General features: G+C 37.7%; 1 protein-coding gene across 1 annotated transcript in view; it reads left to right on the top strand.

Annotated features, from left to right (window-relative positions):
* Nucleotides 1–16036, top strand: part of LOC120303752 (RING1 and YY1 binding protein) — an 84772-nt gene that overhangs the window by 54080 nt on the left and 14656 nt on the right. The window contains exon 3 of the mRNA XM_039333489.1: nucleotides 15694–15870. Coding sequence (XP_039189423.1) covers nucleotides 15694–15870 — 177 coding nt within the window. The remainder of the gene's footprint in view (nucleotides 1–15693; nucleotides 15871–16036) is intronic.

Here is a 16036-nt window from a genome sequence, read left to right as displayed (position 1 = left end):
AAGATAGTCCTCAATGAGGGACTGCTTGTAGCAACTGTTCATAGTTAGACTGTGATGAAAAATATTCATAGGTCAGTTAAACAAAGAAAGTAAGCAAGATCATAAGCAGAGTTAGTTTCACTTAGTGACCACTTCCCCTAATGTGGTTGTCCCAGTTGTGGTTGCTATACAAGGACTAGCTGAAGTTCAATTTCTTGGCAATTGTTTTTTTTTTCCAACCTGGAGTTAAAAGTATCAGCTTGTTATTAGTAATATAAAAATAACTGGACAAAAGGAAAACTTTTACCATATAAAGATGTATGCCATCAATCCTCATATAAAGAATTGTGATTTCATAGTTTTTTAATAATTTGTTCTAATACCCATTATTACTCTAAAACAATAGTTTTCATTCTTTAAAATCTCACAGCACACTAAAATTATCAAGACATACCATCATTTTTTTCAGGATGACTTATTTTAAAGAAGTAGTATTAAGATTGTGTTTAATATTCAGTAACTAAAATTTTAATCATTATATTATTTAAAAAAAAAAAACAACGGTGGAAAATCTGTGGTTGTTCTTGCATGATGTTGCTTATTTGAGGGTGGGTTGGTTGACAAGCACACCCTCAAGTTCTCTTCCAGTATTTGAAGCTGTGAATTGTTGTTGCTGCTGCTCATTGTGTTCATAGCAGAATAACCAGCCTCAAGCAGATAAGATGTTGAGAAAGGAAGAAGTACTCTAATTGCCATCCTTGTGATAATGGGGTTTTCCTCTTAGAGAGACCACCAGAATGAAGTCATATCTGTTAATGAGTGTTTCAGTTTCAGTCCTCTCATCATTTCTGATATCTATCAGCTTGTCATCTTCTGCAGCACTTAATTCTGCTAAACTCTCAGGCACAATTGGATCTCTCATCGAATCCAAAGAAGTTACATCAAGTGATGGAAAATGCTTTTCAATTCATCAGTGAGAATATTTGTAGAATTAAATCAATGCAAGTTTTGCAACCTTTTCTCATTTTAAATATTTCAAATTTATTCCCATTTTTTTTATTTTGGTTCCCCACAATGTTATTTTTTTTTTCTTTAAAGGAGATAACTTTTCAATACAAGTGAATTTTCCTGCATACATATGTTAAGAATGTTGCAAAACTTGCATTGATTTAATTCTACAAATATTCTCACTGGGACATGTCACTTCTTAAGATGAAATGAATCCGAAGGACAAATAGTCTTCATTATACTGGCACAATGGTTTTAAAACTAATACTGATAGTACTATGTATACTACTATCTGAACTAATGCCAGTCACTGATGATTCATTGTCATCAGTGATTGTATATTGTTTAATCAAAAATCCATCCAGGTCTAATGAACCGTGGGGGGGGACATAATTAGAAACTAAATTCAGAATTAACAACATAAGTCTTGATTAAACCAAATTAATTCAGGTTGCCAGTTGGGCTTGCTACCAGGCAATTGTGTGCAGGGGAAAGTGGGTGGGGATAGTCCCCTCCCATCTTCCCTTGCACTAGACAATCTAGATTCAGCTACTGAAAAAAAATATAAGGACCTGACCTGACCTGACATTTGAAGCCCTAGAATGGCATTTGAAGCTGACCTGACATTTGAAGCCTGCTGAACAAAGTCTGACAGCACTGGCTACCAGGCTAAGGAAATATATTAAGGAGATATACTAGAGAAGCAAGGTCTGATGAGTGCAAAGCCACTGTCCTGCATGAAAGCCAGCACATCCAGGAGTACTTCAGTAAGATGGTACCCAGAGATAAGTTGCTGAGGGAGAGAGAAAGAGAGGATGTCTAAGGTGGCAGCAGAGATGAGAGAAAGATCAAGCAGAGGAAGTACCATGGCAAGATAAGAAACTGTATGAGTTGTAGCATCAACAGATACCTGAGATGGCAGATATTATGAAATCCTGCCAGTGCTGGAAAGGACTGGACTAAAAGACAGCACTGAGGCACTGATCATAGCAGTACAAGAATAGGCACTAAGCACCAGATACGTAGAAGCGGGTGCAGATTGTGCATAGGAACAGCATACACTGGATGGCACCAACCTAAGGAACTGGAATTGCGTACAGAAACATCTCCACAGTGCTTGGGCTATATCCTCCCAAATCTAGATAGAAGATTCCTAACAGGGCTACGATTCCATGGGAGTTTCAGATGCAGACAGATAGGCAGCTACTGGTCAATCAACTAGACCAGCAGCTCCCAACCTTTTCTATACCTCGCACACTAGAATGCTTCTGATATATTCTCACACCCCTTACAAAAGTTTGAAATAACGGCAACAAATTATGCATATACGCTATAATGTTTAAAACCCAAGTTTTCACACCCCCTGGAATATCGTCTCACACCCCGGGTTGGGAACCTCAGAACTAGACTTTGGGGTGGTAGTCGAGGACCAGAAGACAGCAGTAGTGATAGAGTTACTGATGTAAGTGATAGCAACATCAGGAAGAAGGATTGTGAGAAGCTGGAAAAGTACCAAGGCATGCAGGAAGAACTAATGAGGATGTTGAAAGTAAAGGCCAAACTGATCCCAGTAGTGGTAGACATACTCAGGCCTGTGTCTTCTAAGCTGGGGGAGTGGCTCCAACAGATCCCAGGAATAACATCAAAACTACCCAGAAGAGTGCAACGCTACAAACAGCTACAATATTGCACAGAACTCTCAAACTCCCAGGCCTCTGGTAGAGGATCTAAGATTGAGGAAAGTACATACCACCTGTAGGAGTGAGAAGAAATATATATAATTTTATGCTTTTGTATTTGCAGGTATATTTCTCTTTATGCGCTTTTGTATTTTTTAATGTTCATGTGTAGAATTTTAATAAAGTTGATATATATATATATATCTGTGTGTGTATACACACACACACACACACACAATTTGTTTCTTGGAATCAGGATGAACAGTATGTTAAAGAAACAAAGTAGGGTTTAATTCTAGAAAGACATTGGCAAACGGATAAGAATATTTCTGTGACTACAAAGATCAGAAGTGTGGTTAAGAATGGAAAAGAAAAGCAGAATGTATCTACAGTAAGGAAGAGGCTTGTAGGTTTTTGTGTATGTTGTCTGATCTTTGGGTTTTGTAACTAATTTTTCTTGTATTCCTTTTTATTTATGATTATTTCTGAACAACTCTTAATGTAACATCCCACATCCATTCAAATTAAAACTGATAAAAAATGCAGATAATCCTTGTCAAACAATTGGTTTTACACCCAATCCCTGAAGTTACACTGTTGCAGCACCTCTGCCCTCACCTAATCAAAATTCAGGCACTTGATAGTCCAGCCACAGTTACAATTACAGGATATACTTCAACTATGCCCCCCCATCTATCTCCACCCCTTCTTTGCTCTTTTGACTGCCATGCCACTGCCTCACCACCCCTAAATTCTGCCCCCCTGTGCTCTACCCTCACACTAGCACTCTGCCCCACACCTCTGCTCTCTACGTACGTCTCCACTGCCTTGCATTCCCAGTTGACCTTCTTTCTCCCCTTGCTGATGAAGCATGTCCAGCTTGGCCTGTGAGAGTCAGGGTAGGCATGCCCTGGCAGCAGGAGGAAGATGATGGGAAAGATCAGGAAGTCAGATAGCAAAGCCCACAAAATGCAGTGTACTTAAATGGGGCAGAGAGTTGGAGGCGTTAAAGCAGAGGTGAATGTAACAGGGCAAAGGAAGTGTAAGGTCCTTGACTAAGGATGGTGTACTCCTAGCCTAATGAGAGCAACCAGAAGTGCCAAAACTGCCCTAAGCAGTGAGGCCATGTTAGGTTTGCCTAACAACTGTATTGCTTAATGATGGAAATTCCAGTCCAAATTGGGGTTGTTAGGGTCATTAAGCAAACTACTAAACGATAAAATAGATGTCATATTTGCCCTGTGTGGATTAACCATCTATCTAAAATAAGAGATACTCTTAATCGGGCAAAAAACCCATTTCCTTGATATTTTCTGCTAGCACTTGGTGGAGAAAATGGACAGAAGTGCAGGTGTGCAAGAATAGAAATGGCAATGTGAGCCTGGTGGAAAAAAGTTCAAATATATACCTGGAAATGTTGGAGGGGGGGAACCAGTGACAAGATTGACTCTGAACATAACAGATTCTGTTAAGCTTAAAGCAATCATTTTGAACCTTAAACCTTTCTTCAAAAATGAAGAATGAATCTGATTAGTTAGTTAATCAGATATATTCCAGGTACATGTTTTTAAAAAGAGTAAATTAAAAGAAGGCAGTTTAGGATTCACGGATTCATGAAGATTTTGTCTTGGTTATGGTTTTTGCTTAAACAGGCTAACAAAGGTTGTTAGCCTGGGGCATGGATTCTTTCCTGCTTACCTGACCTTTGGAAACAATGAAATAAAACAGTTCTGGAAGATTCTGGAAAAGATAATCAAATAACGAATTAGCGAACACCTAGAGGTAAACAAAGTCATTACTAAAAGCCAACATGGATTTGTCAAAAACAGATCATGCCAGACAAACCTCATTGCATTCTTTGACCAGTGACAAAATTAGTGGATCAGAGGAATGCTGTGGATATAATTTACTTGGATTTAGTAAGGCATTTGATAAAGTAGATCACAACCTACTACTTGATAAGATAGAAAAATGTGGGTCACCACCAGATGGATTCGTAGCTGGCTGACCAGGCGTACTCAGCATGTGGTCCTCAATGGAACTGAATCTACATGGAGGGAAGTGTGTAGTGGGGTGCCCCAGGGCTCTGTTCTAGGCCCAGTGCTCTTCAACATCTTCATCAATGATTTGGATAAGGGGATAAATGGGGAACTCATCAAATTTGCAGATGACACCAAGCTGGCAGGAATAGCCAACACTCCAGAAGACAGGCTTAGGATACAGGAGGATCTGGACAGACTTGAACACTGGGCGCTATCTAACAAAATGAAATTCAATGGTGAAAAAAGTAAGGTTCTATATTTAGGCAAGAAAAACCAAATGTACAGGTATAGTATAGGGGGTACCTTGCTCAATAGTAGTAACTGTGAGAGGGATCTCGGAGTCCTAGTGGACAATCACTTAAATATGAGCCAGCAGTGTGCTGCAGCTGCCAAAAAAGCCAACATAGTGTTGGGCTGCATTAACAGAGGGATAGAATCAAGATCACGTGAAGTATTAATACCACTTTACAATGCCTTAGTAAGGCCACACTTGGAATACTGCATCCAGTTTTGGTCACCACAATGTAAAAAAGATGCTGAGACTCTAGAAAGAGTACAGAGAAGAGCAGCAAAGATGATTAGGGGACTGGAGGCTAAAACATAAAAGGAACGGTTGCTGGAATTGGGTATGTCTAGTTTAACGAAGAGAAGGACGAGGGGGGACATGATAGCAGTGTTCCAATATCTCAGGGGCTGCCACAAAGAAGAGGGAGTCAAGCTATTCTCCAAGGAGCCTGAAGGCAGGACAAAAAGCAACGGATGGAAACTGATCAAGGAGGGAAGCAACTTAGAACTAAGGAGAAACTTCCTGACAGTTAGAACAATTAACCAATGGAACAACCTGCCTCCAGAAGCGGTGAATGCTCCAACACTGGAAGTTTTTAAGAAGAGACTGGACAGCCATTTGTCTGAAATGGTGTAGGGTTCCTGCCTGAGCAGGGAGTTGGACTCAATGACCTCCAAGGTCCCTTCCAACTTTATTATTATTATTATTTTATTTTATTTTATTTTTTATGGCAATTCAATTTAAGAGGATGTGTCATTGAATCATTGTCCCTTATTACCTTCTTAATATAGAGCATCAAAAGTTACTTGTTGTGTAGGGTTCTCCTGTGTCTGTAATATTTCATTAAGTGAGAGTCAGTTTGGTGTAGTGATTTAAGGTACAAGCTCTAAAAAGTAGAAAACTCCTGCCTTAGGTACAAATCACGCTGGGTGACTTTGGGCCAGTCACTCTAGAAAAGAAGGTAGTGGCAAACCACTGAACATCTTGCCAAGAAAACTGCAGATACAAGTCTAGGCAGATGCTAAGTGTCAAGACAGAATTGAAGCCCCTGACACCTAAATCATTAAGCACTTCTATGAGAAAGACACTCGAAGTGCTGTTCCTCAGAATAATGAATTTGAGGAGCAAAAAGTTAAGAAAGATAAGTACCTTCTTTAAAAGATCCCATCTTGGCCTCTTCTAGTTGGCAATATTCTGCTTTTCTTTTTTCATTCTTGTTTCTTATGCTTATACTGCCCTAGATCTTAAACAGTCACTTCCTGTGCTGTTGCAGAGAATTGGCAGTGTTTGTGCCGGCGGTAGTTTGGGCAGGGTTGCCTGTGTTGTGATGACTGTGATGAATGCTGAGGGAGCAGAGGGAAGAAGCTTGGCAGGCTGCTGTCAGAGCCTGCTGTGCACATGCACGATCGGCTGTATTAAAGCAGCTGTGAATTCATGGAGAGAAGCCAGACAGCTTGGAAACAGCTATTCACCACTTAACCCGTAGCCATGGGAGTTCATTTACAGAAATGATAAATAAGACAAGATGCTACTATCCCTGAACCCACCCCCTCCTTCCTGCTTTAAACTTTCTTCCTAGCCACTCTTGGTCCTTGAGAGCCTCCTAAGAAAAATACATGGTCACACTGTTGAATAAACTTTAGGTACCATATTCTAATTTGTAAATGGCAATTCTTTAGCATGAATGACTGAAGTTTTTTTTTAAACAAAACTCCAGAACCTGCAAGATACACATGATATCATGAATACACAATGCTGCAGCTCTTACAACTCTTATCTTTTAACTTGAATTTTCAAGGCTTGAAACAGAGCCGTTCCAGAAAATATTCTAACATCATATGCAGAAATAATTTCAGAAAAAAAATCATTTGGGAACAAAAATGTTAAGAAACCTATAAGCACACATATAAGATGATCTACACCAGAATTATGTAGAACTTTTAGAAGGGCTAAATAGAATCTTAAACAGAATATTCATTGAATTACCTGTATATAAAGCCAAAATATTCATAAAGTCTTGTAAAGCTACTTAACTAGCTTCTCAGTTGAAAAGGTTGCAACAATGTAATATTACCTCTCCTATTAAGAATGTCCTGTATAAAATGTGATGATTGTAAATCAGAATAATACTTTAGCTTTAACTGACAAAGAAATTAATCAGTTTTTGTATAATATAATTCTACGATTACACATTACCAAGTGAGAATCTGTCCAGCCTAGATGAGTTCAAATCACCAGGACCAGATGGATTGCACCCCAAGGTTCTTAAGGAACTGGCAGATGTGATCTCAGAACCACTGAACTATATTTTTCAAAGATCCTGGAGCACTGGGGAACTACCAGAGGATTGGAAAAGAGCTGATGTAGTTCCCATCTTCAAAAAAGGAAGAAAAAAAAAGGACCCAGGAAATTACAGACCTATCAGCCTGACCTCAATACCTGGGAAGATTCTGGAAAAGATAATCAAGCAAAGAATCAGCGAACACCTAGAGGCAAACAAAGTCATTACTAAAAGCCAACATGGGTTTGTCAAAAACAGATCATGCCAGACAAATCTTATTGCATTCTTTGACCAAGTGACAAAATTAATGGACCAGAGGAATGCTGTGGATATAATTTACTTGGACTTCAGTAAGGCATTTGATAAAGTAGATCACAACCTACTACTCAATAAGATAGAAAAATGTGGGTTAGACAGCATCACCACCAGATAGATCCATAGCTGGCTGACCAGCCGTAGTCAGCGTGTGGTCCTCAATGGAACCGCATCTACATGGAGGGAAGTGTGTAGTGGGGTGCCCCAGGGCTCTGTTCTGGCCCCAGTGCTCTTCAACATATTCATCAACGATCTGGACGAGGGGATAGATGGGGAACTCATAAAATTTGTGGATGACACCAAGCTGGCAGGAATAGCCAACACTCCAGAAGACAAGCTTAGGATACAAGAGGATCTGGACAGACTTGAACACTGGGCTCTATCTAACAAAATAAAATTCAATGGTGAAAAAAGTAAGGTTCTACATTTAGGCAAGAAAAACCAAATGTACAGGTATAGTATAGGGGGTACCTTGCTCAACAGTAGTAACTGTGAGAGGGACCTCGGAGTCCTAGTGGACAATCACTTAAATATGAGCCAGCAGTGTGCTGCAGCTGCCAAAAAGGCCAACACAGTGCTAGGCTGCATTAACAGAGGGATAGAATCAAGATCACGTGAATTATTAATACCACTCTTCAATGCCTTGGTAAGGCCACACTTGGAATACTGCATCCAGTTTTGGTCACCACGATGTAAAAAAGATGTTGAGACTCTAGAAAGAGTACAGAGAAGAGCAGCAAAGATGATTAGGGGACTGGAGGCTAAAACATACAAGGAACGGTTGCTGGAATTGGGTATGTCTAGTTTAACGAAGAGAAGGACGAGGGGGGGACATGATAGCAGTGTTCCAATATCTTAGGGGCTGCCACAGAGAAGAGGGAGTCATGCTATTTTCCAAAGCACCTGAAGGCAGGACAAGGAGCAATGGGTGGAAACTAACCAAAGAGAGAAGCAACTTAGAACTAAGGAGAAACTTCCTGACAGTAGAACAATTAACCAGTGGAAGAACCTGCCTCCAGAAGCGATGAATGCGCCAACACTGGAAGTTTTTAAGAAGAAACTGGACAGCCATTTGTCCGAAATGGTATAGGGTTTCTTGCCTGAGCAGGAGGTTGGACTAGATGACCTCCAAGGTCCCTTCCAACTTTATCATTATTATTATTAACATGATAATGCATGTTTTATCTCCCCGCAAATTACAGATACCAGTAATAGAATTTAGAAAAAGTTCCTAACAAATGATTTTTCTGTTGAGTGGTCTAAGTCATATTGACTTCTTTGTAAACATAATATCAGAAACATATAATGATATATCTTACGTAGTTTTCCCAGGGTCCTTCAATTAAGATTATAGCCATGTAAATTTGAAGGCTGCTGACTGTGCCATCTATTATCTGATTTTCTTCTTAAATGTTGATGCAGCAATATTAACAGTAACCCTAGTATATAGATAATAGAGGATGTTACGTTTTATTACTTATCCTGCACAGGTATCTGATATTAGTGTATCAGTTGACATTTTGTATGTACATTCAGAAAAAGTAAGTTCTGTATTAGTGATCTCAGATATGAAAAAAGCATTTGATATGGTAATAATAATAATAATAATAATAATAATAATAATAATAATCGCTATTAGTCAATTGCAAAAGGCGGCCTTATTAGGAACTGCTTCCATCCTGCAACGATATCTGTAATACCATCAAACATCCACATCTGCCTATCCCAGGTCCTGGGTAAGGACTCGGTAGGTAGACAAAATGCAAAATCCAGTCTGAACATCTGGCTGACTGTGCGATGATCCTCAATAATAATAATGAACAGTTGTAAGGGAGCTCTTCTAGTCCAACCCCCTGTTCAGGCAGGAAACGCTATACCATTTCAGACAAATGGTACAGTAGTCATTTTTGAAACAGGCTTTGTCTAAATACGAATATATCTAGACTTGCATAATATGTATTTCATACAAAATTAATGATATTGTTCAACAATTTATTAATTTATAATGTTATCAATTAGGGTAAGCATCATATGCTATCTATAAGCTATAATGTTTCTATGACAGAAACAGATAAAATGGGATTTTAATCTATTGCTTTAAACAGTTCAAATAAAAGGAGTGTTGTGGCTCACGAGGTTAGGATACTCCACTGATGACTGGCAGGCTCACATTTGAGACCTGGTTGCTGCGGCTCCAGCTCCTGCCGACCCAACAGTTTCAAAGTGGGCAACCACAAGTAGATAAATGGGTACCATTTCAGTGGACAACTTAATGGAGAAATGAAAGGAGCCCTCAACTGGGCGTCCCCCTGAGTAATGGTGATGTCAGCGATCAATCCTTTTAACCCAGAAGCACTTTGATACTGATTGACACAACTGTAGTAGCAATAGTAACACTTTAAATAAGTTGGTATAATAACATCAAGGAAACTCTCTTTATTTTGGGGTGGAAATATATCAACTTTTTTTATTTCAGATAAAAATTAACATAAATTGATGGTTAGAAATCCTATCTGGTTTTTGGGGAAAAGTAAATATTAAAATGAATACCATTTTCAGATTGATGAATTGACTTAAAAGAATTTGTATGCTAATAACTGTTAAGTTATTTTTAGCAGATTGCTGTTAAACAAAATGTGAAAAACAATACTCTAGGTTTTCTTCTTCCAAATTGTGGTTATCATATGATGGGGTGGGGTGGTAACTTTCTGACTTTCAGTTTTATCACTAACATGTACTTTTACCAGTTTCTCTATGGAACACAAGAAACAAAGTCATAAATCACTAGGAGCAGAATTACTGCTTAGATATAATGGCAGGGACTTGGTTTCATTTTTATTAGTAGCTGTCTTGAATTTATTTCATAAAAGGCTGCACATGATATTTGCAGCTATTAGGATGAAAATATAATTTCAGTCATTCATATGAGTTACACCTTGGGATAATTCATATTTGAAAATTGAAGTAAATCTTTCTGATTGATTGTAGTCAAAGGCAGATTGACATATTAAAATATTAGATCAGTCTAATTGCCAAGCATTTAGTTATTACAAGAGGAATTTGGATTGCCTATCATTGTAACATGGCAGTGTATTCATTTAAATATATCTTGGTTTTACATTTGGCCCAGGTGCCAACCTCCTAAATTACTTGTTTTAAAATATGATTTGGATTATTCCAACTGTTGTGTATTTTTAATAAAGCAAAGAGTATTATTTATTTACTAAATTTACAAGCTGCCCATGGCGCCTAGAGGTGACTGGATATTGGTTAAGATGGATATAATTTTTTTGCAAAATATTAGTTAATTGCAAAACCCCTGAATTAAAAAATTACAATATCCCACATTAAATAATGCAACAGCAGCCTCATGCAAGCTCCCATCCTTTTTATGTATGGCATCCATGCATATCCCTGTAGGTATGCATATAACTTATGATATAAGACTTTAACATTCTGCAGATGCCTACATTGTATGATTTTTATGATATTAAGATAAAACTTAGTCAATTGAATTTTCTTTCACGTTTATTAGGCATGCAAAAAGAATTTGTAGTCAATTTTTTTTTGTTGGAAATTTAAAATGGGTAAGATATAGACTTGTAAAGACCATTTCACACACTTGTCACTGTATGAGGGTACCCACAGTGAAGGTCACAAGCCATAGAATAACATGCATGATCAAGCAAACCACTCATTTTATATGTGTGCAATGTATGTGACAAGTGTTAAAAAGGGTTAGGCTTATTGCCAGATTGCACAATCCATCTTGATGCCAGTGACTTTAGATCAGTGGTTCTCAACCTTTTTAATGCCGCGACCCCCAACCGGTCGTAAGTCGAGGACTACTCAACCGGTTGTAAGTCAAGGACTACTCAACTGGTGCAGCACCATTTGCAGAATGGGAGTTTTGGCGGGCTCAGCAGGGCAGAAACAACCTGGACAATTCCTATTGGCTTTTGAAAGCCAATAGAATTAGACTCTATTCTTAGCACAGCTAAGGAAAAGGGGGGGGAAATGGTGGACTGCATTGTTTGGCGACCCCCGTGAAATGGTTGTTCGACCCCAAATAGGGTCCCGACCCACAGGTTGAGAACCACTGCTCTGGATGCTTCTGTATCATATTAGGAATTATAAACGAGGGACAGCACAGTTAACTCTTAACTGTTGTAAAGACAATATGGCTGATGGATTGTCAAAATGTGTTTGCTGTCTGTCAAATTATTCGAATTATTCTAATGGTTGGTTTTAATGTTGTATATTAATTAATGGAAACACTGTTCAGTATTAAACCTATGAAGGTTTAATGATATATGAATAGAATAAAGAACATAGAACAGCAGAGTCGGAAGGGATCTTAGAAGGATATATTTGTAGCAGAGGGTTGAACTGTGGGGTCCTTGATGCTCTGTGAGCTTGATTATTTGCTGCAAGACATTTCATTACCCTACTAGGTAACATTAAAAAGGAGTGGACTTTGTTATTTATTTATATACAAGTGTCTTCCTTGTCAGTGTTGTGGGGAATGATCTTGGTGGTTCTTTGATGATTAGATTGTTGTTTGCTATTTGATTATTTATCTAAGAAAACCCCACTCCTTTCGCGCATCCACGATGTTATCTTGTTGAGCAATGAAATTCTGCAAGTAAACAACCAAGGTCCCCACACTTTAATTATGTATTTAAAAAATATTCTGTTGTTTTAAAAATGCAGAAATACAAAGACGTTTCCTTTTTTGTGTTTCAAAATGTCTGTTCCTTTTTCTTTTGTATATTGAAGCAGTAAAAGTTTCAAAAATTCTTGTACTCTCATGCTTATGATATTATGCCATGTACATTTTCTTTCTTTTAATTTTAGCATTCTTAATTGTATTAATTCACTTAAAATTGTGGCTCTGATATTTTGGATATAAATACAATAATACTGCAAAATATTATATATCTAATTCTTAGCTTATACAGGTAGTCCTCAACTTACAACCAGTTGAGCCCAAAATTTCTGTTGCTAAGCGAAACACTTGTTAAGTGAGTTTTGTCCCATTTTACAAACTTTCTTGCCACTTGTTAAGTGAATCATTGCAGTTTGTAAATTGGTAACATGGTTGTTAAGTGAATCTGGCTTCCCCATTGACTTTGCTTGTCAAAAGGTTACAAAAGGTGATCATATGACCCTGGAACCCTTCAACCGTCATAAATATGAAACAGTTGCCAAGTGCCTGAATTTTGATCATGTGATCATGAGGATACTACAAAAGTCATAAGTGTGAAAAATGGTCATAACTCTCTTTTTTCAGTGCCATTGTAACTTGGAACAGCCACTAAATGTCAAGGACTATCTGTAATTGCACAAATTGTGAAGGTCTATTGAAGACATCTGTATTTTACTTACTTGAAGTATGAAGTCTTTGGCAACGATCAATGAATAGTATAAAGCACAAAATGTTTATTTGCTCAGCATTTGAAAGTTTGCAGTTCAGCTTTTGTGAAGGAAAACAAAGTTCTTATTTTGTCCTACTAATGTGATTTAACTCAAGGCAAAGATCCTGATTGTTTTAAAGTAATGGGATAGAGGACCCATTTAATTGAAAGAAATTAAATTAAGCATGAAGAATAGGAATAGATTGAAGAAGTTATTTGGAGGATGTAGCATCGGGAGAAAAGAACAAATGTGAGCTAGGTATTTTCTCAACAATATTCTTACCAATTTAAGGCAAAGTAAGAAGCTTAAAAAGTAAAAAGTGCCATTTCATCCTGCCCAATTAGAAATTCAATTTAAAGCAACACCTATATTTATTTAAATTTATCTTTAGTCAGGTGCCATTAACATAACATCAATGTGGAGTGGCCAACACTTGGACTGTATGGTATGAGCACTCAAAGTGTGATCATGTCATAGGCAACAATCATTGGAAGTTTGAATCCAAGTAGTAAGTGCTCCCTCCTGTAGGTCTCTCAGAACTTCAAATGGTGACTAAATGACTGGTCGTAAGTCAAGAAGGACTGCCTGTAGTTGATTAACAGATCTTTAATTCATTTTACAAAAAAAAGATCGGTGTAAGGAATTGTTTTCAATATGAATTGGGATTTCTGTTAGCAGTAAGCTTTTCTATCAGATGTGTTCTGATTTGACAGTAAATATGAGTTCTGTGTGCCTCAGTATATAGTCATTCTGGCCACATGACTACGAAAGTGTCTTCGGACAACACTGTTTTCCCTGGCTAAGAAACATAAATGAGCTCTGCCCCCTAGAATCAGACAGAACTAGACAGAGGAATCTTTATCTTTATGGAAGATATATGGGTATCCTTGTAGGCCACAAATTAAACAAGTCAGTAGTGTAATGCAATTGTTAAAGGCAAATATTATCTTGGAGTGCAACAACAGGACCAGAGGGTCCAAATTACAGGAAGTAAGTGCTGCATTCTATCCTGTCCTGGTTAGATTCTGTTTGAAGTACTGTGTCCAATTTTTGCCACATTTTTACCACATTCAAAAATGACAATAACATTGGAGCAAATTCAGAGCAGTACTAATGTAGACACTAAGAAGGATGATGTTGCAGAGATAAGCTGTCTGTTGGTAAGGCAATGGGGCTACAAAGTTGCTGTAGACATCCTGTGGGATTGATTTCATGGTCTAGTACAGGCATGTCAAACTCACGACATCACGTGACGTCGCGCAACGTATTGGGCTGATTTTGCCATTGCCGGCAATGGGGTGGGCGTGGCTTTCATGTGAAGAGTCCAGCCCGCGGGCCGGCAGTTTGACACCCCTGGTCTAGTATATCTAGTGGAGCTGAAAACCAATAAGATAGTGAAAGGTTTGAAACCTAGCCCTGTGAGGAATGATTAAAAGATCTAGGTATTTTTAGCCCACAGAAGACAAAGTTGATACAATAGTAATCTTAAAATATTTGAAGAGCTGTTATACAGGAGAAGAAATTAACTTATTCCCTATTGCTCCAGAGATTAATAGATTGGGTTAAAACTAAAAAAAGGCTTCCGGGTAGATATCAGGAGGAGCGTTTTGTCTGTACAAGCTGCCAATGAGGGAACATGCTGTTACATGAGGTGGCAAGTTTTCCTTCACTACAGTTCTTTAAGAAGTCATGTATGATTGTATACACCTCAATAACATCTCCTGTCAAATCTTTTTCCAGACTAAAACGTTCCAAATGGTATTTGGAAGGAAGATTTTTGAACCTTCAGTCATTTTTGTAGCACACTTCTGCACTTTTCCATTTCTGTCATATTCTTAAAAATCTGGTAATCAGAATATAGCCAAGAAAGGAACCATGACCTGAATCAAAGACTTTATGAACTTTGTTTTCCTACTCTTGGATTATAGGTTACTAGCTGCCACATAGTGGTTCCTTCTTAGTGATGATGACTGGCCAATGTTATGTCTTTTGTTTGCAGAAATTCTAAAAAAGTCTTTGCAAATTGTAGTTTTCTAGTTGCTCTCAGCTTTAAGTGTCAGTATGTTATAATAATTGCAGAAAATACTGTTCAGAATCAGTACCAGTTGGAGGCTGGTAGAGACATGACTTCTAATTATGATACTCTGAATGTATTGTTTGTTTTTAACTTTGCTCTGATTGACAGATTCTAAGCTGTAATTGTCAGTCTTTTAAATTTAAGGAAGATGGATTTATTCTGAAGAATTATAGTTAAATGAGACATGACTAACTCTATTCTTAGTCGTTTAACAAAATAGCAATGTCCATGTAACGAAATAATGAAATGACTTTGAAAAGTTCATGATGTACAGAGTATGGTTTCTTGGCTTTCAGTGGCCCACAGAGAACAACTTCATACCTGCACATCTTAAATTGAATTATTACATTCATATATTTTTGAAAAATGTATGAGTATTCTTCAAAACAAGCATGGGCTAGAATTCTATTTTAATATAAAGGATGTTCAATATTTTGGTGAATGTAGTGTTTTAAAATTTTAGACCTTACACTTTTGCTAGTTAAGATTAAGCATTGCTTACTTGGTAAAACACTTCTTTTATTGATATTTTTTTCACCAGTTGCCCATTTGTTTTAATAAAGTCACTGACAATGAGTATTTCTTTTCTATTTTCTCTCATCTTATAGGAAACCTAGGATAAATTCTCAGCTTGTAGCACAACAAGTTGCTCAGCAATATGCTACCCCACCACCTCCTAAAAAGGAAAAGAAAGAAAAAGTGGAAAAGCAAGAAGAGAAAAAAACAGACAAAGAAAAAGAAGTTAGTCAAAGTGTTATAAAGAAGAATACCAACAAGAAGACTAAGTATGTTTCTGGATCCCCCATTAAAAGTTATGCGGACAAACGTATTTGTATCTGTAGCTCTTATACATGTGCATACTTGTTCTCCCAGCTTTGAAATTCTAGACAAATTTTTGATGAATTCTCAATCCTAATTTGCAATGATTTCTAAATTGTGATCACACAGTAA

This window comes from Crotalus tigris, unplaced genomic scaffold (assembly GCF_016545835.1).
Source record: "Crotalus tigris isolate CLP2741 ecotype Arizona unplaced genomic scaffold, ASM1654583v1 scf7180000017625.6296891, whole genome shotgun sequence".
Classification (NCBI taxonomy): Eukaryota; Metazoa; Chordata; class Lepidosauria; order Squamata; family Viperidae; genus Crotalus; species Crotalus tigris.
The sequence above is the reverse complement of the archived record's forward strand: the minus strand, read 5'-3'. Positions and strand labels throughout refer to the sequence as shown.